Raw genomic sequence first — 25,789 nt, forward strand, 5'->3', positions numbered from 1 at the left:
ACCTTCTTAGTTTCAATTAATCTGTTATGGAGAATCTAAGTTGATTTTCCTCGTATTTCTTTACCAGCTAAGATCACAAGACGCGTTTCACGCATCTTACATCTGAACAGCTTTTTACATGTCGAGCAACCACTCCATATTATGTTACATCTGCAGCTTTTTATACTATGGTGAAGCTGAGCACTTGAGCAGCAATAATTAACAAATTATTGCCAACATTAATTAATTAATTAATAATAATAATAATAATAATATTTGCTCAATAAACTCCACGTACATTATTTCGTTTAGATTTTTTTCCCTTTTCTGGCATAAAAACTATCGTACATAATTTTTTGGCATAATGTTTGGATTTGCTATTTTGTTAGGTAATGTTTGAGTTTCTTAAATTGAATTGAATATCAAACTGAAATCGAACTGTAATGTTAAATTGAATGGTTTCATTTTTTCGAGATCGAACCGAAATTGAAAAAATTGAATTGAATACCGAAATGCTCATCCCATTTAAAATGTTATAATTATCAAGCTAACAAACTGATCAATTTTGTTAAAATTGCTCCCAGTATAATAATATTTTAACATTAAATACTAGAAAAAAGCTCCTTATCAAAAATCTCGTTTAAAATTTACTTTCTGAGTAGGATAAGCGTTATAAAACATATTAGGAAAAAAAATATTCTGTTGCAGCATAAATATACTGTACTTTTCACGTGTAACAATATGATTTTTTTAAAATTTTGTTAGTTTTTATTTTTATAGTGTATATAATTATGTATATTCTTTGCATCATCTTTATATTCCCGCACCCCCATAATGCCATGTTTGATATCACAGTTTTTCACTTGTCATTTTGCCCCGGGGCCCCACTCAGAGCGCATTACTACCCAAGAGAGACGCATCCTCACTCGCGCCCTTGGAGATTGGTCTTCACGCACCGCAAATTGTAACCCCCACGTATCATCAATTCATCATTCTTCTTCTTCAACCTTCAATCAGTAAACCACGCCAACAAAGCCTCAAAGGTCTCGCCTTTTTCCCCGTTTTTTCAGTTATGCCCTTATCTTAGTACCCACAGCGTTTGTTTGAGTTATGTATCTATATGTGTATCTATATGTGTGTGTATAGATGCATAAACCCACAGTTTTGGTACTACGTTAGCTGCTTCAGGGTTTCTGGGTTCGAGAATTCGGGGTTTTTAAGGAGACCCGTGGGGTTGAATTTGTCGAAGGAGCAAATGCGATGAATCTCCGGCAGCGTAGTATGTCCACGCGCCGCCGGGACGAGGCGGCGGCGGTGGCGGAGTTCAACATCATTCCGATTCATAACTTGTTAACCGACCACCCGTCTCTCCGGTACCCGGAAGTCCGGTCGGCGGCGGCGGCGCTCCGCTTCGTGGGGGACCTCCGGAAACCGCCGTTCGTGGCGTGGCGAGATTCCATGGATCTTCTGGACTGGCTAGGAATCTTCTTCGGGTTCCAAGATGACAGTGTGAAGAATCAGAGAGAGCATTTGGTCCTCCATCTCTCAAATTCCCAAATGCGCCAATCGCCGCCGGCGGCCCCGGACCGCCTGGACCAAAATACCCTCCACCATTTCCGCAAGAAGCTCCTCAAGAACTACTCCTCCTGGTGCTCTTTTCACTGCAAAAAATCCCAAATCCGGCTCCCCAGGAACCGCCAGGGCCCGGAGAATCTCCGCCGTGAGCTTTTGTATGTATCCCTCTTTTTGCTAATTTGGGGTGAGGCTGCTAATGTCCGTTTTGTCCCTGAATGTTTATGCTTTATATTTCATCATATGGCTATGGAACTTAATTATATTCTTGATGGTCAAATTGATGAGCAAACTGGGCAGCCTTATATTCCCTGGACTTGTAAGCAATTTGGGTTCTTGGATTGTGTTGTTACACCTATATATAATGCGATTAGGCGCGAGGTCGAGAGGAGTAGGAATGGGACGGCTCCCCATTCGGCTTGGAGGAATTATGATGATATAAATGAGTATTTTTGGAGTAGGAGGTGTTTCAAGAAGTTGAAATGGCCTCTCGATTCGTCGTGTAGCTTTTTCTCCCTCGACGAGGAGCGGAGAGTGGGGAAGACGGGGTTTGTGGAGCAGAGGACGTTTTGGAATGTGTTTAGGAGTTTCGATAGGTTGTGGGTGTTGTTGATCTTGTTCTTTCAGGCGGCGGCTATTGTTGCTTGGGAAGGGACGGAGTATCCGTGGGAGGCTCTCGAGAGGCGGGATGTGCAGGTGGAGTTGCTATCGGTTTTCATAACGTGGGCTGGGTTGAGGTTTGTGCAGTCGGTTCTTGATGCCGGGACTCAGTATAGTTTGGTCTCGAGAGAGACTATGTGGGTGTGCGTGAGGATGGTGTTGAAGAGTTTAGTTGCTGCTGCTTGGACGGTTGTGTTTGGGGTGTTTTATGCGAGGATTTGGAGCCAGAAGAATGCTGATAGGAGGTGGTCGGATGAAGCTGATGATAGGATTATCGTGTTTCTGAAAACCGCTCTCGTGTTTATAACCCCGGAGGTGCTTGCTCTGATTCTCTTTGTTCTTCCGTGGATCCGAAATCTGCTGGAAAAAGCAAACATTCCGTTTATGTACTTGGTAACGTGGTGGTTTTACAGTCATATATATGTTGGCAGAGGGCTTAGGGAAGGACTAATCAATAACATAAAGTACACGCTATTCTGGATTGTGGTTCTGGCTTCAAAATTCTCGTTTAGTTATTTTCTTCAGATAAAGCCCCTGGTCACCCCGACAAAGGCTCTTTTGGATCTCAACAATACTCCGAATGTGCACTATAAGTGGCACGAATTCTTTGGTAGCACCAACGAATTTGCGGTTGTAATGTTGTGGCTTCCGGTTGTTCTAATATATCTTGTGGATTTGCAAATCTGGTATACAGTGTTTTCTTCGGTTGTTGGGGGCACAATCGGGTTGTTCTCACATATAGGCGAGATTCGAAACATTGAACAGCTTAGACTCCGGTTCCAATTCTTTGCGAGTGCGTTGCAGTTCAATTTGATGCCCGAAGATCAGAGAACAATTGCTAAGGCTACGCTGGTTCAGAAATTGCGGGATGCAATCCATCGGCTGAAACTGAGGTATGGGTTTGGACAGCCGTACAAGAAGATTGAATCGAGCCAGGTGGAAGCCACTAGGTTTGCGTTGATATGGAACGAGATAATCATAGCTATGAGGGAAGAGGACCTCGTTAGTGATCAAGAGCTCGAGCTACTAGAATTGCCGCCCAACTGTTGGGATATTAAGGTTATTCGATGGCCGTGTGTTCTCCTGTGTAATGAGCTGCTGCTCGCTCTTAGCCACGCAACGGAGTTGGGGGAGGCTCCCGACCAGTGGGTGTGGTTTAGGATATGCAAGAACGAGTATAGGCGGTGCGCTGTTATCGAGGCGTATGACAGCATCAAATTCCTGCTTCTAGAGCTCGTTAAATATGATACCGAAGAGCACTCCATCGTCACGAAACTGTTTATGGATATCGACGATTGCCTCCGCTTTGAAAAATTCACAAAGGCGTACAAGACAACGGTTTTGCCTCAGATTCACGAGAAGCTAGTATCTCTCGTTGGGCTCCTGCTCTCTCCGAAGCAGGACTTGAGTAAGGTCGTGAATGTAATGCAAGCACTGTACGAGCTTTCGGTTCGGGATTTCCCAAAAGTGAAGAAGCCCGTGGCACAGTTGAGGCAGGAAGGTCTCGCGCCTCTTAACCAGGATACAACCACCGGGTTTCTGTTTGAAAACGCTGTTGTGTTCCCCGACATTCAAGATGCTTTCTTTTATAGGCAACTACGTCGTCTGCAGGCAATTCTAACTTCCCGAGATTCAATGCATAATGTTCCGAAAAATATTGAAGCTAGACGGCGTATGGCTTTCTTCAGCAACTCACTTTTTATGAATATCCCGCGAGCTACCCAGGTCGAGAAAATGATGGCCTTCAGTGTCTTGACTCCTTACTATGACGAAGAAGTAATATATGGCAAAGAAAGTCTCCGAAGTGAAAATCAAGATGGTATCTCTATCATATTTTACCTCCAGAAGATTTATGAAGATGAATGGGAGAATTTCTTAGAACGAATGCGTAGAGAAGGAATGAACGACGATAATGAGATATGGACTTCCAAAATAAGGGAACTTCGTCTCTGGGCATCGTATAGGGGCCAGACATTATCTCGGACCGTTAGAGGAATGATGTATTATTACCGGGCTCTTAAGATGCTTGCTTTCCTCGACTCTGCAGCGGAGGTGGACATAAGGCATGGGTCAGTCGATATAGGTTCACTGAACCAAAACAACGGCTTTGATGGGTTAGCCTGTGGAAATCCTGCCTCTTCTCGGAATCTCCACCGAGCAAGTAGCAGTGTGACACTTCTTTTTAGAGGGCACGAGTTTGGTGCTGCTCTAATGAAATTCACTTATGTGGTGACCTGCCAGGTCTACGGGATTCAGAAGGCAAAGGGCGATCCACGTGCCGAGGAGATATCATACTTGATGAGGAATTATGAAGCGCTCCGTGTTGCTTATGTTGACGAGGTTCACTTGGGTAGAGATGGCGTGCAGTATTTCTCTGTGTTAGTGAAGTACGATCAACAGTTGAAGAGAGAGGTGGAAATCTATCGCATAAAGTTGCCCGGGCCACTGAAGCTCGGGGAGGGCAAACCCGAGAATCAAAATCATGCCATTATCTTCACTAGAGGCGAGGCAGTTCAAACGATCGACATGAACCAAGATAACTACTTTGAGGAGGCACTCAAGATGCGGAATCTATTGGAGGAATTTAAAATCTATCACGGAATCAGGAAGCCTACTATTCTCGGGGTTCGTGAAAACATCTTTACCGGTTCGGTGTCGTCTCTCGCTTGGTTCATGTCTGCTCAGGAAACAAGTTTCGTGACACTGGGGCAGCGTGTTCTGGCTAATCCTCTTAAGGTACGTATGCACTATGGTCATCCCGACGTCTTTGATAGGTTCTGGTTCTTGTCTCGGGGCGGCATTAGCAAGGCTTCGAGGGTGATCAATATCAGTGAAGACATATTTGCGGGTTTTAATTGTACACTTCGAGGCGGCAATGTGACCCACCATGAATACATACAAGTCGGTAAAGGAAGGGATGTTGGGTTGAATCAGATTTCGATGTTCGAGGCTAAGGTTGCTAGTGGCAATGGCGAGCAAGTTTTGAGCCGAGATGTGTACAGGTTGGGGCACCGACTAGATTTCTTTCGCATGCTTTCTTTCTTCTACACGACCGTGGGGTTCTTCTTCAACAACATGATGGTAGTAATCATGGTATACGCGTTCCTGTGGGGCCGCCTATACCTTGCGCTCAGTGGCGTTGAAGATTACGCGAGAAGCAATGCCACCAACAACAAAGCCCTCGGGGCAATTTTAAATCAACAGTTTGTAATCCAGATCGGTGCATTTACCGCCCTTCCAATGATTGTCGAGAACTCTCTGGAGCATGGATTCCTTTCGTCAGTTTGGGATTTTATAACGATGCAGTTGCAGCTTTCTTCGCTATTTTATACCTTCTCGATGGGAACTCGTGCACATTTCTTTGGCCGGACCATTCTGCACGGGGGTGCCAAGTATCGAGCAACTGGCCGAGGCTTCGTGGTTTCGCACAAAAGGTTTGCCGAGAATTACAGATTGTATGCTCGCAGCCATTTCGTAAAGGGGATCGAACTCGGTGTGATTCTTATAGTGTATGCTTCGAATAGCCCGTTGGCTAAGAATACTTTTGTGTATATAGCTATGACTATCTCGAGCTGGTTCCTTGTGCTATCGTGGATTATGGCTCCTTTCGCTTTCAATCCCACGGGGTTTGACTGGCTGAATACCGTTTACGACTTCGATGATTTCATGAATTGGATTTGGTATAACCGAGGGGTGTTTGCAAAAGCCGATCAGAGCTGGGAAACGTGGTGGTATGAGGAGCAGGAACACTTGAGAGCGACGGGTCTTTGGGGAAAACTGCTCGAGATTATCTTAGACCTTCGTTTTTTCTTTTTCCAGTACGGGATTGTGTACCACCTGCAAATAACCGGCGACGACACGAGAATTTCGGTTTACTTGCTGTCTTGGATCTACATGGTTGCAGCCGTGGCGATTTATATCGCCATTGCATATGCCAAGGACAAATACGCCATGAACCAGCACATATATTACCGAGTCGTGCAGTTGCTCGTCATCGTGATCACGGTACTCGTTATTGTTTTATTGCTGGAGTTCACGAAGTTTTCGGTTCTCGACTTCATTACTAGTTTCTTGGCGTTTATACCCACGGGGTGGGGTATCATCCAAATTGCCCTCGTGCTGCGGCCCTTTCTGGAGACTAGCGTGGTTTGGGAAACTGTTGTATCCTTGGCCCGTCTTTATGATATGATATTTGGACTAATCGTCTTGGCTCCTTTGGCATTCCTATCTTGGATGCCCGGGTTTCAATCCATGCAAACGAGGATACTCTTCAACGAGGCTTTCAGCAGAGGGCTTCAGATTTCTCGGATACTCACAGCCAAATCTTCATAATCTCAGGTAATTTTTTTCTTTCTTTCCCATTTTTGCATTTTTTCTATCGAACATATTTTTTGGTGCCTTTATTGTTTTGGATATTTTAATTGCATAGCTCACTTCTTTCATGATCGTGTTCTGTTCTAATGTTGGTTTTTAAATTTTAATTCATCAATATAAACACTTTTACATGTTCTATTAGAGCTAAACGATTATTCTGCTTATAAACTTAATCTCATCAAAGATACGTGATCCAGACTTAGTCCTATGTTTTTCTTACATGTTCCTCGATTTTTGTCCTATAAAAAACGAGAATGTTGTCTTTAAGCCCGAAGCTAGTACCATACATGATTTGATTTGCGTTTTTGGAGCACGTTCATTAATTTCCTCCTCGCATATAATTCCTTATCATCAGGTCATGGGCCGATGAATGTGGTGCTCTTCAACGCACGCATTCTCCCATTTTTTGCTGTCCAACGAGGTTCACGCCAGCGCCCTTCTGCCAACGAAGTTCGGGTTTTTGAATCAAGATCGTCGCAGATTACTACTATAACTGTGAACTATGGTAGCTGGAATCCACGCCTACGTGTATACGAAGGTGAGGAATGACATAGTAGGCAGTAGGGGAATAAACAACCCATTAACTTCCATGCTTTTTAGTTTCAGATGATCTTAGAGCAGCTTTGTAAATATGAGTAGCAGGAGAACATTCTGGTATTTTAGAATTGCCATGTTTTTTTCTTTCCTAGTGTGATTATTCCCATGTACATGGCTTTTTTGGTTCAATTGTCTGAAACATTTGCAGAACTGAGTTGGGCGTAATGAAGAGTTTTAGAAACCCATCTGGGATTTATTTATCCACTATTCTGTTGAGTCAGGGTGTGATGTGGAGACCTAGGGTAAAGGAATTTTGTCTTTTGTGGGCAAAATCCATCCTATACAGAGCATTATAGGATCTTTTATGGTTTCCTGTTCTTTTTGTATCAGGTATTCATGTACCAATGTGAACACAATCACCAATGTAAGATGTTGAGTTAAGTCCCGCACCGAGCTCAACCCTCGTGTTTAGTTGCCACGCTGAGTTTAGAATCCTGAACAGACTGCTGGTGATAAGCTTCGAAGTGAGGATGACTTCAAGTCATCATGCCCTTTATGCCCTAGGCAACACACGTGCTACAATGGTTAGGACAAAGGGTCGCGAACTCAAACCGCTGATATCCGCCACAGGGTAAATCACCACCTCTTAGGTCCCCAGATTGATTCTACCATAGAGGCCAATGATAGATTATCAATCTACCATAGAGGCCAATGATAGAAAATAATCGCAAACACAACTTTTTATCACAATAATTATGCTTTATTCACTCGACCAGGGTACTAACATCATACTCTTGATGTTCTAATAACGTTTTGGGGAGTGTTAATATTCTCATGGATATTTGTTCCAACATTTCTTGAAATTTAAACTGCATGAGCTAACATTTGAACGGTCCAATGTAGTACAACATTGCTATAACATCTCAAGATCAAAAAGAACCAAGGCCCCACCACCTATGAGACAAAATTATTTAAATCTCAGATATATACACCAAAAATTAAATAAATAAATTTTAATTTTCTAAAACTAAAAAAGAAAATTGATAGCTGCCCCCTTGTGGAAAAAACAACACTCATATCTCACAATTCCCCTAGCCCTGCATACATCCTCTTGAACACAGGGAAGGAAAGAATATGAACTCTTTTTGCTTAACCAAAATTTTCTTAGACTCTTAACTCTTAAGCTAACATCCTTATATCCGGCAACGCCTTCCGATGACGCCTTGATCTCCTCTCTCTCCCACGCTTTTGAGGACCCTTTCTAACCGGAATATTGCCGGAAGCCTTGAGGGTTCCGTCGAGAATAGGGGGTGGAGGATGGACGATAGATGGAGGCGGGGGAGACCAGTGCTCGAGGATATCTCGATGGTAACCCTACATGATTGCAAAATTTGAAAACAATAACAAATTATCCACGGGTTGATATGTATAGTATGTAAAGCAAAAAATTGTGCCACGCATAATACTTTTTAGCAGAAATGCACTACTTTTTTATGTTTCCACTAAGAAATATTATACATTTCACGTGAGACAGTCTCATACAAGACTCGTGCTCAAGAATATCACTATGGTAGCCTGCATATTTGCGAAATTTAGAAATAATAACAAACTATCCACGGGTTGGATATAATTGATGTAAAGCGGGCTGGTATGTAAAGCGAAAATACAAAAACTTTTGTGAAACTATCTCAGGTGAGTAATGCTTTTTAGTGAAAATGCAATACTTTTCTATAGGATCCTTAAAAATATTATGTTTTTGCTAAAAAATATTATACATTTCATGTAAGACAGTCTTACACAAGATCAAACGAAGTGACATGATACCCACAATTCCTAAATGAACATGATGGGAAAGAAGAATACCGCTACAAGTTTAAACCAGTTGAATTTCGAAAGGTTACCTGAACCACAAAGTTGCGTCGTTCACAATCCAGGAACATGTGTACAGTCCAATTCGTCTTTGACCTGATCTTGTCCCTTACGGTCGAGAAACTAATCTGGTCTCTAGGAGTGAAACGGTCTACTTCGTTGAACCAAAGGCAGGTGAAGAGATTAGAAATTGGAATGTGCTCCCGAACAATCACACATCCCTCGGGAACATCTGCACGCCAAATCACGTAACAAAGATGTGTATCAAACACAAAGTAGCTGTTATCAACGCCAAAGTTCTCATCACTTGTAATCGGGAATAGGAAGACAAGGAACCGCTCTCACCACTTGTAATCGGGAATTTAGCAGCAGAAAATGGAGTAAGGCCCTCTTTTTTATAAAACTCGACCTGGAAATCAATGGAAGCGTTATCAAACTTCCCCGCAGCCTTGTTCGCTTCCGCTTCCACAAACACGTCAAAACGCCTATAGTGCCTTGAAATTGCAAAGCTGGCGTTTTTTCTCCACAAGAACCTGGAACGTACCAACTTCTTTAGCTACAAGAATTAATACCTATTTTACAGACATGATGGTTGCACTGATGGTATAACTATATGACATCGGAATAATGTGCAAATACTTGAAAGATCTTCGTAAATCTGTTAAATTTAGTAACTAGCGAAAGAGAATAATTAAACTGGTTTCGGTTGGGAATGTAAACTTTGCAGAACATCCTTCCCGTTATTTTCTAAAAACGAATTCAGGAAAGTCATATATGAAACAGAAGATCATGAAAGGTTGGCCCTAGAACAAACGAAATAGCTTCCAATTACCAAGGGAGAAAGAATGAGACATGTTAGCTACCGGGGTAAAAAACTTAAAATCCCTACAAGTAAATAGAAGAAAATGAAATATTTGAAACAACACTGAACAGAGAAGACCGATAATCTCTCCAATTTTAAAGAACTTTACTCAATGGACAGGAAGCAACATCCACCATCAAAGATCTAAGGTTTAAAAAGTGTTCGGGCCAAAATACTACGGAGTATTTGACAAGAAGTTCCTAGCACTATATAATATTACCTTTCAAGAATTTGATATGGATCCACAATCAGTTCAAGTTTTCCATCAATCCACATAGAATAGCGGGCATTTGGGAAAAGCCGATGAAGTAGGAGCTTTGGAACCTGAAACAAAGAGGCGGACAGCCATTATAGAATCTCTTACATGATAACTGATGTCCCACCAGACATACAGAAAAGTTCGTGTTCATGGATTCAGACACGGGCTTATGACATAAAATTAGTCCATGATTCGAGTAGTATATACAAAATAAAGGAGAAAGAGGAAGGCTCGGGATCATATACACATAAGTGACCACAGTACAGAACTAACCAATCTAAAACACGCAAAACTATAGCAAGAATGCCACCTGCAAATCTGAAATTCCATATATATCATTACGAAACTAAATCTCAGTCCAATCTAATGGATCAAGTACATGGATCTTATTTCTCTAAAAAAATTTGCACTTCCATCTCTATCCGATAAACATAAACAATATAATTTTAATATAAACTCAGTATTTCTTTTTTGTCTTAAATCAAAGTAACCGTGACTACAAAAACCCATAAACCAGAAACCAAATGTTGTTGAAATAGTACAACTCCACCATAGACAGAGTTCGAGATCAAAGGAAAGGAAGGAAGACAAACCCATGAGCATTTGCCTTTAATATTTAAAAATGAAAATGTATTTTACCTGCCAATTTTCTGAGTGCTCGATTTTTTAAACAGAAATTAAAGATATTATAATTTATGTGTCCTACAGCATATAGTAAAGACACGGAAGTATGTCAAGAAAATAATGTACCGCAGAAAAAATAATTACCTTTCCATTGCGCCTTGAATCACTGTAGGGTAGGTTATGGACTTCAACAATTCTCCACAGTCCAATTTTCGAACTACTATCAGGATCACTTGAATTTCTTAGAAATGTTTTGGTTTCCTCATCCACGAACATATAAAAGCAGACATTTCTTTTGGCATATTCACTTATATTCGCCGGATGATGTATTACATCAAAAGCCCCTGGTATAAAATGTACTTGTTACTTAAATACAGCAGCAATTTAACATGGCATAAAGTTTAACTGAATCGGAGAGGTCAGTACCAAAGATTGCTGATGCAACCACCACGCCTTGACAAGTTGCCATCTCATCGAGATCAGAATCATCAATGTCAAAACCAGACCCGTGTCCAGGTCTGGCTCCTTTGACAAATCTGTCACAAAAATATATTTTTGTAATCAATAGAGAGAGAGACTAAGTATTTAGAACAAAACAATTGCCTAGCATAATTTTAAAGGACTCGGTGAATGATAATTACAGAGTACAGTACAAACAAATTTTGGTTTTACTCCCCAAACTATAGTGATATTTCACTTTTACTACCCAATTATCAATTTCGTAAAAAATGGTCTTCCAAGTTCTAAAAAGTGGACATGGGAATCCTCAACTAGAGTTCTGCTATTAACACTAGCAGGAGGACCATTTTTATACAAGTTCTAATAGTTCAGGTTCTACTATTAGACTGAAGATTAGACAACAATGGCCCATCCTCAAGATTGGAAGTTAGACAAATATGGTCCCCTGACTATTGAAAATTGGACAACAATAGTCATTCTGCTAGTGAAACCCGAAAGAAAGATTATTCTGTCCAATTTTGAATAGTTTAAAGACTACTCATCTCCAAGAAAGAGTAAAATACCACTATAGTATGTGGACTAGAATCAGAATTTATTCTAACAATATGCTGGCCGAAGTTTAACAGTACATACCCACAATGCACACTCATCGACTCTCTTATATCATAAGAATCTTCCCTCTGACTCAATGAAGGATAACCGCCAAACTCCGAACCTCCAAACTCACTTTTGTTTAAATTTTCTTGATGTATATAAGTCAAATTTTTAATAAAAGGAGAAAATGACGGTGCACTTGGCATTAACGCAATGGCTTCTTCAACAGGAAGGTAGCAGACCGGGCATGCTGAAAAGAAAACAGGGAAAAATTTATTTAGAGTAATTAGAACTCAGTTTCTACGGAGCATATCAGATAAAGCATAAGCTTCAAGAAAGTATCTCCAAACTTACGCCGTGGTCCGGTCCTCTTCTTATCTGCTGGTGGTGGAGGTAACGTGAAACCCTCACAAGGATTCCCAGGAGGAAGTTTGTATCCTGTAAAATATACAGGGGGAGTAGGAGGAGGGTGAGCAGTGGATGCAATTCCTACAATACTACTCGGTTCAGCCAAACCAGTTCGGCGATTATTATTTTCTTCTTCAGGTTCTGAAAAAAAGTCTATATTTTTAATTGTGGCGTTGATGCTGATGCTAGGCATTCCAAGTACTTGGGAATCTTCACCTACAAATAAGTAAAAAGTTGCATTGATTGTTAGATAAAGAGACAATTTTAGAGAAGACCAAATTAGAGAAACACAAAAACATCATCTAAAATTAAGTCCAAGGAACCAACATGATCATATCATTCATATGCAGGAAGAACATGCAACACAAAAGTACAAGGAGGCACAATAAATTTTAAACAATAGAATCCACCCATCTCGAAACACACTTCTTAATTGTTATTTTCAGTAACTTTTAAGACTACTCACAATTCAATAACCTCCCAAAAATTACCCTGCACATTAGGTCCAAAGTGTCGAGTTGCATTAAAGCACTGCAATTTCAACTTTAACCAGATATAAACAGTAGCAATATTATAGTTTTACAGTACAATCAGAATACACGAAAACAATGTGTATTGCATCCTGTATCCTAAGCAAAGATTCTGGAGCTAAAATCACTCATTATGCTAAAGATAAATAAAAGCAATTAAAGAGACAAGAAACTCAATCTTTGCCAACATAGAACAGCCAGACAAAAGGGGTAAACATATAAATGCAACTGGAAAATCCAAGAAACCCAACCTTTGCCAACATACAAGACCCAAACAAAAACGGCAGCAGAAACCACACACAAGAGCAGCATGCCAATCTTCCTTCGAGGCGCGAATTTGAAGATCCAATGGAACAGCCCCTCCTTCTCCTTGAACATCTTAGGAGGCTTTCTTGGCGGAATAGGCGGCGAGGCTTGGATTGACAATGAACCGTTCTGGAATTGGTGAAGCTGCAAAGAACCATAACTCCCTGAAGAACGAAGACCAGATGACCCAGTAGTCATTGTTGTCCTCTCAATCCCCCCACTTCACCACCTCTCATCCCCTCCCCTTCTCATCAACTCACCCAATTCTTATCCCACCCTGAAAACCAACAATTCCAATCAAAAGGACAAATCTTTACACTCAATTCATCCCAGGACCCACAATCCACTTGCTATACCCACCCAATGCTACCAATTCACCACAGAATCAGCTAAATTTCATCAAGAAAAATCAGTCCCACTTCTCCACACAATCTCAAAATCCCAAACCAATCCCTTCTTCCCAACTATTCTGATCCAGCAACAAAATGACCACACACCCCAACCTAAAATATTGATATGCAAATCTTTCAAAGTGCAATGACAAGGAAACACAACCAGTTCCCAAGAAAAACAAAGTACTATAGACTAAAAGCACTTGGCATTCCAAAAAGCTACACAATCAGACATTCAAACCCCACTTTTTTCCTTTTCTCTCTTGGAAAGAGAAATGCAGCTTTGAGTGTAAATCTAAATATGAACGGAACAGAAGCTACAGATCAATTGGCGTTGAATGAATGGGTTAGCAGTGTGGAATTGTAGGGGTTTTGTCGGAATGAGATCAAATCAGATCAGGGTCCTAGTTTTCTAAAAAATTTCGGTGGATCCATATGTAAATTCATCTGTATTTGTAAACTCCGTAGCATTGTATTGGTTCTGTAAAAATATGAGATAAAAATTTAGTAATACAGTAAAAATCAAATCTAAAAAATAATAAAAAGGACCTACATGGGCTAACATACGTCATATCCTCCACCTCCGACGCCGGTTGATTTCTCATAGATTGTCCGGCAATCCGTAGATGATCCATAATCAATAATAAAATTTTTAGATGACTAGGAGACCAGTGGATCAGTTACTATTCGAAAATATGCACTTGTTAAATTTTACATTTTTACTTATGTATAATTGTCTGCAAATTACTCAATAGAAATAGACTATGCCAAGAAATCATGTACTACTCAACGGGTGTCATAGAAAAAATGTTTTGATATAAGAATCATGTTCTGTTCACTCGGTTATCCCTATCGGAACTTAATTAATAATATTTAATATTTTGATTAGTTGATAGTATTGACGGTTTTTATAACAAAAGTTTAATAAATTAAATGTTTATTATTAACAATAGCATGTGCTAAAGGCCTTGTAGTCTAGTGGTACTTTGTGTCTCAATTTACACTCCCACTTGGATGATGGGAGTGGGTTCAAGTCTCAGTGGAGTCAACAAGTAGTACTCAGAAAAAAATACAATAGCATGTGTAAATTGATGCATAAAAAGATTAAATATATTGTTTTATTTATCTATCATTAAATTATTTTTTGTTTATACATTTAAATTTTTTAAAATGATTTAATATTAAAAAGTATTATTATTATTTTATTTGTATTACTAAAACAATAATTATAAAAAAGTTATTTTGAATTTTTAATGATAAATGAGATTTTTAAAAATAAAATGTAATAAGTTAATTTATTTTTTAAAAAAAAATAAATAGAAAAAGAAAAAATACTACTTTAAGTGGCATTATCATTCCGAGCTTGTTAGCACCAATAGGCTAAAGTCAAACAATTATTTTCCAAGAAAATGTTGGTTAATATTAATGGTCATGAGATCGAGTCACAGTGGAGATATTGTGACTTTTTGTGCTACAACAGGTTGAGAAAGTATATTTAAACAAATACTATAAGAGTTAATACCCAATATAGTCATCGACTATAGTGGTTTTACTCAATTTAGTCCTAAATGACTTTCTGTGCTCAATTTAGTCCTTGACTTTGATGGTTTTACCCAATTTAGTCCTTTGTTAAAAATTCTGTTAGTGGACGGTTAGAAATAGGGTCCTAATGATAATTTCTCGTCCTTCATCCCATTTGCTTCTTCCCTTTATTAAGATTCACGCAGAAATGTAAATCTTTGTATCCAAATATTTATTTACTCTGTATTTATTTATTTAGGGTTGTAGTTGATTTGGTACGAAAATTTACATTTTTTGGTTGATCTTAATAAAGGGAAGAATAAGGAATCATCCCAAATGGGATGAAGGATGAGAAATTACCATTAGGACCCTATTTCTAACAGTCAACTAACAGAATTTTTAATAAGAGGACTAAATTGTGTAAAACCATCAAAGTCGAGGACTAAATTAAGTACAAAAAGTCATTTAGGACTAAATTGAGTAAAACCACTATAGTCGAGGACTATATCGGGTATTAACTCAATACTATAATGTAATAGAGTCAGTAGAACTCAACAAAAAAAAAATTGTTTTCCAAGAAAATGGTAGTTAATAGTTAAAGTTGGATAAATCATTCCTTTTTTTTTTTTTGTTATTGATCAGTTATTTAGAGCATATCCAACAATGTTTGACTTTCCTCCAGTTTTTTGTGAATCCTAATATCTATTTTCTCACTCAATCTCATAAACCCCTCTTTTCAATATTTTGAATTTTTTTCAATGTTGCAGAAGGTGCTAGTCAAGCATTGAGAGTGCCTAGGGTGTTTAAGCGGCGCCTAATTTAAAAAAAAAATAAAAATTGCTCAAAATGACATCGTTTTGAGCGGAGAAACCAATTTTTTTTAAAGTTTCGACCGAGTTGGCCAACTCAATCGCCTAGGTAGCCGGCCGACTAACAACCGCCTACACCCATTTTTTTCCTCGACTTAGTAAAAATATTAATTTGTTCATAAAAAATATTACATTTTCCTTTATAAAAGTGTAACATTTCTTATAAGATAAATATAATACTTTTTATGAACAAATTAATATTTTTACTTCAAAATGTAATAGTATTACATTTGTTCTCAAAAGTATTGTACTTTCTCTTATAATTAGTAACAAATATTTTATTCTTGATTTAGTATTAATTACATTTGCTAATATAAGCATTACATTTACATATCGATCTAACATGACCTATCTCGTAAATTCAGGATCCGCGAGATGGTTTCACACAAGTGTGACCCAATTTTAAATATATATTTGAACTTATAAAAAAAATATATAACTAAGGTGGCATTTCGTTATGGGTTTTAACTTTCGAACCCTACTATCGAATTCAAATCTAATTACCTTATTTGTTTCACTATTTTTATGTCTTCGAATGAGATTCAAATCAAAAAGAATTTTTGTTAAGTGATTCCCTTATGAATTTTCACTTTTGTTCAAGAGAAAAGAAAGGAAAAATTAAAATTTCTCTCATTTTTTTAAGTCTCGGGTGCACGCGCATGTGCACGCACATATATATAATTTACATTCTAATTGTGAAGTATTTGATTTTGATTCTACTTTCAATTATGATATTGGAATTAAACGCCTCTAAACTCTATTTATTATAGCCTCCCCATTTGTGGTTTTTAGAGAGGTTTTTGCAGCCTTTTTGCTCATGTAGAAGAGAGAGGAGTGAAGAGAGAACGATTGAGTTGTCCTGCAAGAATTGATTTTTTGTGAGACCCACTGTCCCAAAAAAAAAAACAAAAAAAATTGTTTTGAATCAAGTGCACGTCACGAGCACTTGAAGCGCACTAGATAGGCGCGTTAGTTCCTTTTCTTCCCCCTTTATTCTTTCCCTTCTGGCCCCCTTGTTCTCTCTCCTACTAATCTATGCAACAATCAAATAAAATCTCCAACTAAGAGCATCTACACCAATGAATAATTCTTGATTTTTGGAACACTATAAAAGCAAAGTAATGGGTTTGCACTGATGTGGTGGTGAGTTTATTGACAAAATTAATCCCTGCAAGAATAAAACTTTGGAACAGTGCATTAATTATGGAAGAGACGACATGTTCGCGCACAGCATGCCCCCAATGCACGCGACTGGTGGTGCGTTAAATTAGTAGCCTGCGGAACTGACTAAAGTCAGTTTCACAACACCTTTTCTATTTTCTTATTTTATTTTTTCATTTTTTTTATTTTTTATCCTTTCTCATCTCACATTCTCTCTCATCATCGCATTTATAAAAACTCTTAAAAAATAAAAGAAAAAAAAATTCCATTGATAAGGATGCTCTAATGAGTTGAATTCTTCTTAGTAGTCGATAGATTACACTTAGAAAGGTGACGATATGACCATTTTGACTAATGTGTACATGGTGCCAAATATAATTATATAATAATTTGAGAAATGAATATTACTTATTATTATTTTTAAAATTCATGGCTGCTTTAATTTGGCAATGGAATATGTCATCTTCTTTTGGCTGAATATGAAACTATGAAAGCATTGTCTTCATAAGCTTTGTGATTGAAGCATAGCCGTTTGTTGCTAAAAATTGCAGAAGTGGCCATGGTTGTGCAAGAAGATGAAGATCAGAAAACAAATTAGGAAAAAATAATTAATAAAGATTAGATAATGATAACGATAAGAATATGCCAAATAGGCATTAAAAAGGAAAATATGGCGTGTCATGCATCCACTTCAGCAACTTGATAATGTTAAAATACTACAATTTAGAGAAAATCATTTTAATTTTTGATAAAAAAAATAATTATATCATCAAACTTTAAAAAATTTCAACCTACTGAAGCACAACAAGCTAAGGTCACCACTAGGGATCAAACCTACTCTCACTTGAGAGGGCCACAACTATGCCGCTTGATCACAAGGTCTTGGACAAACTAACTATTAACAATACTTAGGGTGTAAATACAAGGTGAAGGAAGCTGAAGTTCTGGGAATCCACGAAGCACTTAGCTGGATAAAGGATTTGAGGTTAGACCACGTTCAAATCGAAATGGACGCACATGTTGTTTTTTCAAGAATTAAAATCTGAGATTGCTAATAATGCTCCCTCTGGCTTGTTTATTGAATATATAAAAGTATTAGTGAGAAGTTTTAATGTTTTTTTCTCTTTAGTTACGCGATCAACGAATAGGGTGGCTCATGAGCTTGCTCGGACGGCTTGCTCTTTGTTTGATTGTGTTGTTTGGAACTTGACTCCTCCGCCTGTTATTTTAGACAATTTGAGGAATATTGATAATTTGGCTTGATTTCAATGCAGTTTTATTTTCCAAAAAAAAAAAAAAAAACCTGTGTACTAACTTTGTTTTTGGAAACGATGGCTAAGTGGCTAACCTCATGTAATACATAAAACTCATGTTTAAAATTATCAACTCAGTGTTTAATTTATTGTTGATTTAAGCACATTTTTTTTTCTTACTTGTCTTACTTAACTTACTTTTATATTATACCAACTTTATAAGTTATTAACTTCACGTGAATTTTATATTTATCAACCTCTATATGTCCACAACAAAGTCAAATTTATATATACATATTTTTAAATCTGGTCCTTGATATAGTTCAAACCTTTCACACTACGAATGCTAGCAAAACTTATTATAAACTTTTTTTAGGTTAATTTATCACTTATGTGTATATTATAAGATATTGTATTCATATTTGCAGTACTCTAAAATACAAATATAGGTAGTCTAATGTTTTCAAGTTAAGGGGGCTTAGCTTGTACTTAATTAGGGCAAAATGCATGTAATCAGTAATAAATGAGCAACCTTGGAGAGTTGAGTGCACGAAAGCAATAACGTTGTTAAACTGCATGTTTTGTCTTTTGGTGTATTTATTTTATATAATTTTTTTGGATTGACGAACGAAACAAATAAGTTTTATTGGACAAATTACATAAGAGAAATAAACTGAAATTTTGTTAGCAAAAATAGTATTTTAAGTGATAATTTTGTGATATAAATATATGTGGGGTTCACTTTTAATTATTTGCGGTCTGGTCTGGCCAGGTGACCTTGCGGTCTGGATGTACCTTTTGGGTATACTTTGCGATTTTACTTTTTAATTATAATTAGTTTTTGAATTAATTTTTATTAATTTCAATTTGTTTTCTGAGAATTAACTACTTAATTGCATGTGTTATTTTCAGTTTTAATGGCTAGTTATGGGGTTACAAATGAGATTTAAATATTTAATTCAAATGTTTTTCTTTTTTGAAACCTTAATTCAAATGTTAATGTCATTGTTTTTTGCTATTTATTTTTTCTTCTCCTATAAATACCTTGGTGTTGGGCAAAATTGTTGGTTGCTGATTTCAAACTTCAAAACCTTGATTTTCCCCCTCACTCTCGAAAATCATTCTTTGAAAATTTGTGCCAACACCTCTACAAAATTTTGAAGTGCTCTTATGTTGTTTTAGTTCGCTGAGAGTAATATAACTTGAGTATTCAACTATATTACTGTAATCCGTTTTATCCTAAAAGATTGACTCTACAACGCTCTTAGCATCTTGATAGCGAATCAATTTTAAAGAAAATGTATGTTACACACGACTTGAATTTTTTCTTATTTCGTTCTTGCTTCCGTTGAGTTTATATTTTATAAAATTCGAGCCCTTGTTTTTTTTTTTTTAATAATTTTTTATCAAACATCAAACATGGAGGGGGAACCCCGGGAAGAGATCCAAACTAGTTGATCTCTCTAGACCACAAGGTTATACCCTTCTTAAAACTAATTGGTGGTAAGTATGTAAACATTAACCATTTAACCGTATTTATTCATAGTAAGCAACAACGCCACGTCTTGAATTGAGCATGATTGAACTCGGTCGACCCAATCGATGCCTAACAAATATAGAGAATAATATGGAGTATATATATAGTAGTCTTTGGGCATGCAAGTTTTTGAGGAGCGTTGTCGCCATCCATGAGGTTTTGTAAGAAGATAGGCTTGGTTTGGCTTTACTGAAGAGGATCCTATGTAGACATGTAGTGGTAGAATGGATAGATAATTTTTTTTTTACCTTTTTTTTTTTTTGCCACTCCTTGGTATTTTGTTTTTCATGGAAAATAAGGAGGACAATTATACATTCACCACCTTTTTTAAATTACCATTATTATTATTGTGTAGGGGTATAATTGTCTTTATATTTAGGAAAAATTGTCAAATACACCCTCGAACTTTTGGTAAGAAGTCAATTAGGCCTTTGAACTTTTGAAAATTGCAATTAAATCTACAAACATGTTATTTTGGACCAATTAAACCTACTAACCTGTTGGTGACCTGTAATTGCAGGTCAATTAGGATTCGGCGAACCTCTGGCCAAACTCTGACGAACCTTAGGCAAGTTAGGTAAAAAATCAATGACCAACAACCATTATGATCGCCGTCGGTCGCGTTCTGCTAGAGAAGGCGGCCAACTTGGTAGCCTTCTCTGGTCGACGGAGATGGTTTCTTCGTCGACTGGAGATGGCGGCCAGTTTGGTTGCCATCTTCAGTCGACGGAGAAACCATCTCTGGTAGAACGCGACCGAGGTTGCCAGTCCCTGATTTTTTACCTAAATTACGTATGGTTCGCCAGAGTTTGGTCGGGGAGTCGCTGGAATCCTAATTGACATGCAATTACAGGCCACCAACAGGATAGTTGGCTTAATTGCTACAGAATAACATGTTTGTGGATTTAATTGCAACTTTCAAAAGTTCAAGGGCCTAATTGACTTATTACTAAAAGTTTGAGGGTGTATTTGACCATTTTCCCTTATATTTATTATTCTTTACAATTCCAAATTCAACCAAACAATGAAATTTATATTCCTAGCGATTTCTATTCCACCAACCAAACAATGAAATTTCAATTATACTTCCCTTCAAATAATTTTCAGCAAATCAAACGGACTGTAACGATATGTGTATAGTAGTCAATTATTGTCGATTAATATATCAATGCAAAAAGAAAAATACTATATGTACTCTCATTTTCTACTTTCAATTTTTACTCCCACACATAAAATCTTGATATAAACACTTGTATAGGGACCTACATGAAAAAGTACCTTATCAGTATCCACCACATCAGAGAGTAAGATTTGAAAGTTCATGTAGTAGAACTCGTACAAAAATGAAGTAATGTTATACATTTTTTTTTTCAATCCAATCAATGAGAACACGCGTGACTAAATATTTTCAACATTTTCTATGCGAATGTGACCTAAAACTCTAATTTTACCCTTTGCAATGGTAATATGTGGACTATGGTCTACGTTACAAGATAAATTACTAACTTAAAATTTCATTTTTAATAAAGAAGGTTCGCTCTTAATGTATTACATATTCATTTGTAGTATACTATAAATTCATTTTTAATATTACTATTTAAAAATAAACATGTATCGGTGATATGATCCACATTATAATATGAATCAATGGTCTATAATATAATTTGCTTTTCCTGTGTGGCTTGTGTATTTTTGAATTATCTAGTCTTATATTATATTTTCTATTATTTTAATAATTTTTATAGTTTCGTTTAATGTCTAATAGTGCATTACATAGGTTTTTATTATTGTTACATGGGGAATAATCAACTATGTATATTTAACTACTTAAAATTAACTTTTAACACAAAGCACCAGTGGTCTAGTGGTAGAATAGTACCCTGCCACGGTACAGACCCGGGTTCGATTCCCGGCTGGTGCATTATCTTTTATTTTATTTTTTAATGGTATTTTATTTTAATTTCCTGCGCCGAACGCATTACCTATTTATTCTAACAAAGCCCTCCGCCGCCTCTGTTTAGCAGCAGCCTCACAGACGTCGATCCCGCCGGCGAGGCAGATTTGTTTTCCGCCACCGCTCCTTCACTCCGCGCGACGCCGCACGCAGCTTATTCACTGCTTTGTGTTGTTTTTCCTAATCCGAAAGCCTCTATTTTGTTTCCAGGTTAGTTTCACTCTCTTATGCTTCTTTTCATGGCGTGTGAATTGGTTTCGGTATGTGTAGGAGGCTACGTGTTGATAGGAGTATTCTCATGTGTTTATATGCGGCTTCATACATTGCATATTTCAAGTCTCTCAAATTCAATAAAGTTGCTTGAATTTTGCTTTTTGTTTTATTTCTTCTTCGATCGAAGTTATAGAATCGTTCATTTTTAGTTTTATTTTTTATTTTATTTTTAGCAATTAGTATACTGAATCCTCCGGCATCCTCTGGATAAACAAAAACTCTGAATTCTGACAATTTCAGTCTAAACCACACAAAAGAAGGACGCTGACTTTAATTCCATTTTATCCAGCCGACTATCCACCGCCTCTGTTTCTTGCTGAATTCTTATTTATTCTTGCTTCGCCTCCACCATCTTCAAAGCTCCAGGTTGAATTCGAACGCAGGTAGCTCTCCTTTCTGTTTTATTTTATTATGCTCTATATAAATAACAGCTGTTTTGGTTTGTGGATTCAGAAAATTCTGTCAGCCGTCTTTCATTCATGATTTTCTCATTGCCTTTGCTTAGGTTTTAACATTAATTGCTCCGAGAACCTATTTCTATGGTTGTAGAATCCTTTGCAATGTTTGTGCAATGCTTATTCTCTCTAATTGTCTGATTTTGTTAAAATAAATATTGAAAAAGGATTTTGTTGTTTTGTTTTTTTGAATATTGGTAGTACTTACTTGAGTCAATAATTTGAGCTGCAGAATTAAATTCCTCTTCTTTATTACTGTCTTCGGTCCTTATATATTGTTATGTAGGGTGTGGTTTCCGTAATTCCATGTTTTTTTTTTTGTTGAAGATATTTTCTTCTTGTTACTTTCTGGATAGGTATGATGGCAGAAGAAGCAGGTATGTTCAATGTTACTCAGACAGTTGGCAGCGTTCTATGCTGCAAATGTGGTGTATTGATGCAGCCGAATGCTGCCAATATGTGCGCCAAGTGTTTGCGCTCTGAGGTTGATATAACAGAGGGGTTGCAGAAGCATGTTATTATTTGTCACTGCCCGGAATGTGACACCTATTTACAGCCTCCTAGAACTTGGGTCAAAGCGCAACTTGAATCGAAAGAACTTCTAACTTTCTGTGTGAAGAGGTTGAAAAATTTGAATAAAGTTCGCTTGGTGCATGCTGAGTTTATTTGGACCGAACCTCATTCCAAGAGGATCAAAGTCAGGCTGACAGTTCAGAAAGAGGTTCTGCATGGAGCAATCCTTGAACAAGCGTATACTGTTGAGTATGTTGTCCAAGATCAGTTGTGTGAAGCGTGCTCGCGTATTCAGGCTAACCCTGATCAGTGGGTGGCTTCAGTACAGCTAAGGCAACATGTTTCTCATAGAAGATCTTTCTTTTATCTGGAGCAGCTTATTCTTAAGCATGATGCTGCCTCCCGTGCTATAAGAATTAAACAAATGGATCAGGGGATTGATTTCTTCTTTGGTAATAGGAGTCATGCTGTGAAGTTTGTGGAGTTTGTGGGTAAGGTAGTGCCAGTCAGAAGTCGTAATGACAAGCAACTTGTGTCTCATGATATCAAAAGCAATAACTACAATTACAAGTATACTTTTTCTGTTGAAATCTCTCCAATATGTCGCGAGGATCTCGTTTGTCTCCCGCCAAAGGTATCTGTTAGTTTGGGAAATCTCGGTCCGCTTGTGATCTGCACTAAAGTGAGTAATAGCATTGCTTTGCTGGATCCATTCACTTTGAGGCACTGTTTTCTGGATGCTGATCAATATTGGAGGGCATCATTTAAGCCTCTGCTTACTAGTAGGCAGCTTGTGGAATATATAGTTTTGGATGTTGAGCCTGTCTCCTCTGAAGTTAATATTGGTGGCTCAAAGTATGTCATGGCAGATGTTCAAGTAGCTCGCATGTCTGATTTTGGGAAAAATGATATAATGTTCTCTGTAAGAACACATATAGGTCATCTTTTGAACCCTGGGGACTATGCCTTTGGTTACGATTTGTATGGAGCCAACAATAATGATATTGAGTTAGAGAAATACAAAGGCCTTGTCCTCCCAGAAGTGGTATTAATAAAGAAAAGTTATGAAGAAAAGCGGCAGAGGAAGAGGGGCAAGCCTCGAGCTTGGAAGCTCAAGTCTCTTAATATGGAAGTTGATGACACTGGCAGAGGAAAAGACAATGAAGAAAAGATGACTTCAGAATATGAACAGTTCTTGAGAGACTTGGAGGAGAATCCTGAAATGAGGTTCAACATATCATTGTACCGCAATAGAGAATACCAACCCTCAGAAATGGCATCTATGACTGACGGGGATGATTTCCCAACGATTCCTCTGGAGGAGCTTGCTGGTCTTCATTTGAGTGACGGTGATGATGATGAAGGCGATGATGATGACGGAATGGCAGAGTGAAGCCATGGCTGTCTTTCTACGATTAAGGAGTTTGAAATATGACCAGAATATCAAATTACGGTTTCCCTCTTGAATCTATGGTGTTTAGTACTTACTATTTCAATTATGCATTTGTTTTGGAATGTTGCGTAGCATATCACAGCTCCCTTCAATTTCTTCTTTTTCTTGAAATCTTTTTGTTTTAGTGAGTGAAGAAACTTATGATGGCTTGATCATTAATTGATTGGGTTTTCACCTTGCATTTCTTGCTGCAATTTGTCCATTTGATTTATTGGGTACCAAATCTCTTTATCATGTACTGGTATACAGTGCTATTAAGCCTCTTTTTTCCTCATGTTTCTCTGCTGCATATTAGTACATGAATGCTTGATTTGCCAGATAGATTACTGGAAGTTGTAAGATCATGAGGATGACAAGTGGCTATGCAATTTGTTCTGTAGATAAGGAGGCAATGATTCACATATGGCTACAGTGAGCATTTTGTCCTCTTCATTTTTTTTTTTTTTAAAGATATTGGACAACCCATTATGGGATGCATTTTCCAAGTTCCTATTGATTCATTTACGGGGTCTGAATTTAAGACTGTTGAAAATTTTGTATATTGGGGAAATTTGGAGTGGTAAACACTCTTTGATACACATCATGAGTAGGAGTGTATGAGTTAAGTAATGTTTGAATTTGATTTGGAGTTGAGTTTGAACTAATAAATCAAATGAAATTTGAACATTTAATAGTGAGCCTAGTTGAGATGTGGTATTATGTTTTGTTAAGATATTTTGTTGTAAAATATTTGTTATAATTTTGTGTTAAAAGATACTACGTATTTATTAAACATGATAGTTTGAATTAGACTGGGGTCTAAAAAATGCTATGGAATAACGAGTTTAAAAATGGATGAATAGATTGATTGTTGTCAATACGTCAAACAATTATAGCCTCTTGGGTAATTGGTACATGATTAGAATGGATTACTAGTGAAGTGAGTACAAGATGTCTCATCAAGAGTCAGCTGAACTATTTATATTATATTAAAGTCAATTTATATTGAGCCAATTCATTGGCGTGCTTCCAAGTATCAGCTATTGAATAATCTACCAGGTCGATCAGTCAGTCTCGTTGTACAGGACATCAAGCCGTGCCCTTCTCCACTATCACACACAATTCTCTTTTGCCAATTAGTTACTCTTGCCTAGATGATGATGGGCATATCCCATCAGAACTTATTTGAGTTGAGTTGAGTTCAAATAACTCAAATTACAATTTTTTTAAGTCAAGCTGAGTCTTGAGAACTGATTATTCAGGTATTGTGTGATCATAAGTCATAATCTTTTCATTAACTAAACGCAACACAAAGCACCAGTGGTCTAGTGGTAGAATAGTACCCTGCCACAGTACAGACCCGGGTTTGATTCCCGGCTGGTGCAAATCTTTTTTT

At 37.6% G+C, this 25,789-nt stretch overlaps 3 protein-coding genes and 3 non-coding genes across 9 annotated transcripts; 5 read left to right on the top strand and 1 right to left on the bottom strand.

Annotated features, from left to right (window-relative positions):
- The first annotated feature begins 874 nt into the window (after window positions 1-874).
- LOC116026938 (callose synthase 11-like) lies at window positions 875-8,004 on the top strand. 2 transcript variants are annotated; one of them, XR_004099907.1, is made up of 3 exons: window positions 875-6,549; window positions 6,941-7,123; window positions 7,513-8,004. XR_004099907.1 is itself a non-coding variant. In XM_031268367.1 (2 exons), exon 1 carries the CDS (start codon window positions 1,240-1,242, stop codon window positions 6,541-6,543), a length of 5,304 nt encoding a protein of 1,767 aa, XP_031124227.1. In that variant the 5' UTR covers window positions 875-1,239; the 3' UTR covers window positions 6,544-6,549; window positions 6,941-7,386. The 2 variants fall into 2 exon arrangements, 1 of the variants encoding a protein (XP_031124227.1); XM_031268367.1 differs by lacking the exon at window positions 7,513-8,004 and having other exon boundaries at window positions 6,941-7,386.
- On the top strand, window positions 4,196-4,275 carry LOC116002498. The gene has a single exon (XR_004094479.1). It is a non-coding gene; the product is annotated as a small nucleolar RNA J33 (small nucleolar RNA).
- Window positions 7,980-14,090, bottom strand: LOC116026947. Of its 2 annotated transcripts, none has more exons than XM_031268374.1 (10): window positions 13,979-14,090; window positions 12,979-13,906; window positions 12,144-12,413; window positions 11,829-12,039; window positions 11,163-11,272; window positions 10,881-11,080; window positions 10,074-10,177; window positions 9,337-9,524; window positions 9,024-9,223; window positions 7,980-8,496 (listed from the first exon to the last, which is right to left on the bottom strand). In XM_031268374.1, exons 2-10 carry the CDS (start codon window positions 13,229-13,231, stop codon window positions 8,302-8,304), a joined length of 1,731 nt encoding a protein of 576 aa, XP_031124234.1. In that variant the 5' UTR covers window positions 13,232-13,906; window positions 13,979-14,090; the 3' UTR covers window positions 7,980-8,301. The 2 variants fall into 2 exon arrangements, with proteins under 2 accessions (XP_031124234.1, XP_031124238.1); XM_031268378.1 differs by having other exon boundaries at window positions 13,993-14,051.
- A 7,526-nt stretch (window positions 14,091-21,616) lies between these two features.
- Window positions 21,617-21,687, top strand: TRNAG-GCC. Its single transcript has one exon. It is a non-coding gene; the product is annotated as a tRNA-Gly (tRNA).
- A 64-nt stretch (window positions 21,688-21,751) lies between these two features.
- LOC116030442 (60S ribosomal export protein NMD3) lies at window positions 21,752-24,610 on the top strand. Of its 2 annotated transcripts, none has more exons than XM_031272701.1 (3): window positions 21,752-21,930; window positions 22,234-22,376; window positions 22,805-24,610. In XM_031272701.1, exon 3 carries the CDS (start codon window positions 22,807-22,809, stop codon window positions 24,352-24,354), a length of 1,548 nt encoding a protein of 515 aa, XP_031128561.1. In that variant the 5' UTR covers window positions 21,752-21,930; window positions 22,234-22,376; window positions 22,805-22,806; the 3' UTR covers window positions 24,355-24,610. The 2 variants fall into 2 exon arrangements, with proteins under 2 accessions (XP_031128561.1, XP_031128554.1); XM_031272694.1 differs by having other exon boundaries at window positions 22,283-22,376.
- Window positions 24,611-25,707: 1,097 nt separating this feature from the next.
- Window positions 25,708-25,778, top strand: TRNAG-GCC. Its single transcript has one exon. It is a non-coding gene; the product is annotated as a tRNA-Gly (tRNA).
- Window positions 25,779-25,789: the final 11 nt, after the last annotated feature.

This window comes from Ipomoea triloba, chromosome 1 (assembly GCF_003576645.1).
Source record: "Ipomoea triloba cultivar NCNSP0323 chromosome 1, ASM357664v1".
Classification (NCBI taxonomy): domain Eukaryota; kingdom Viridiplantae; phylum Streptophyta; class Magnoliopsida; order Solanales; family Convolvulaceae; genus Ipomoea; species Ipomoea triloba.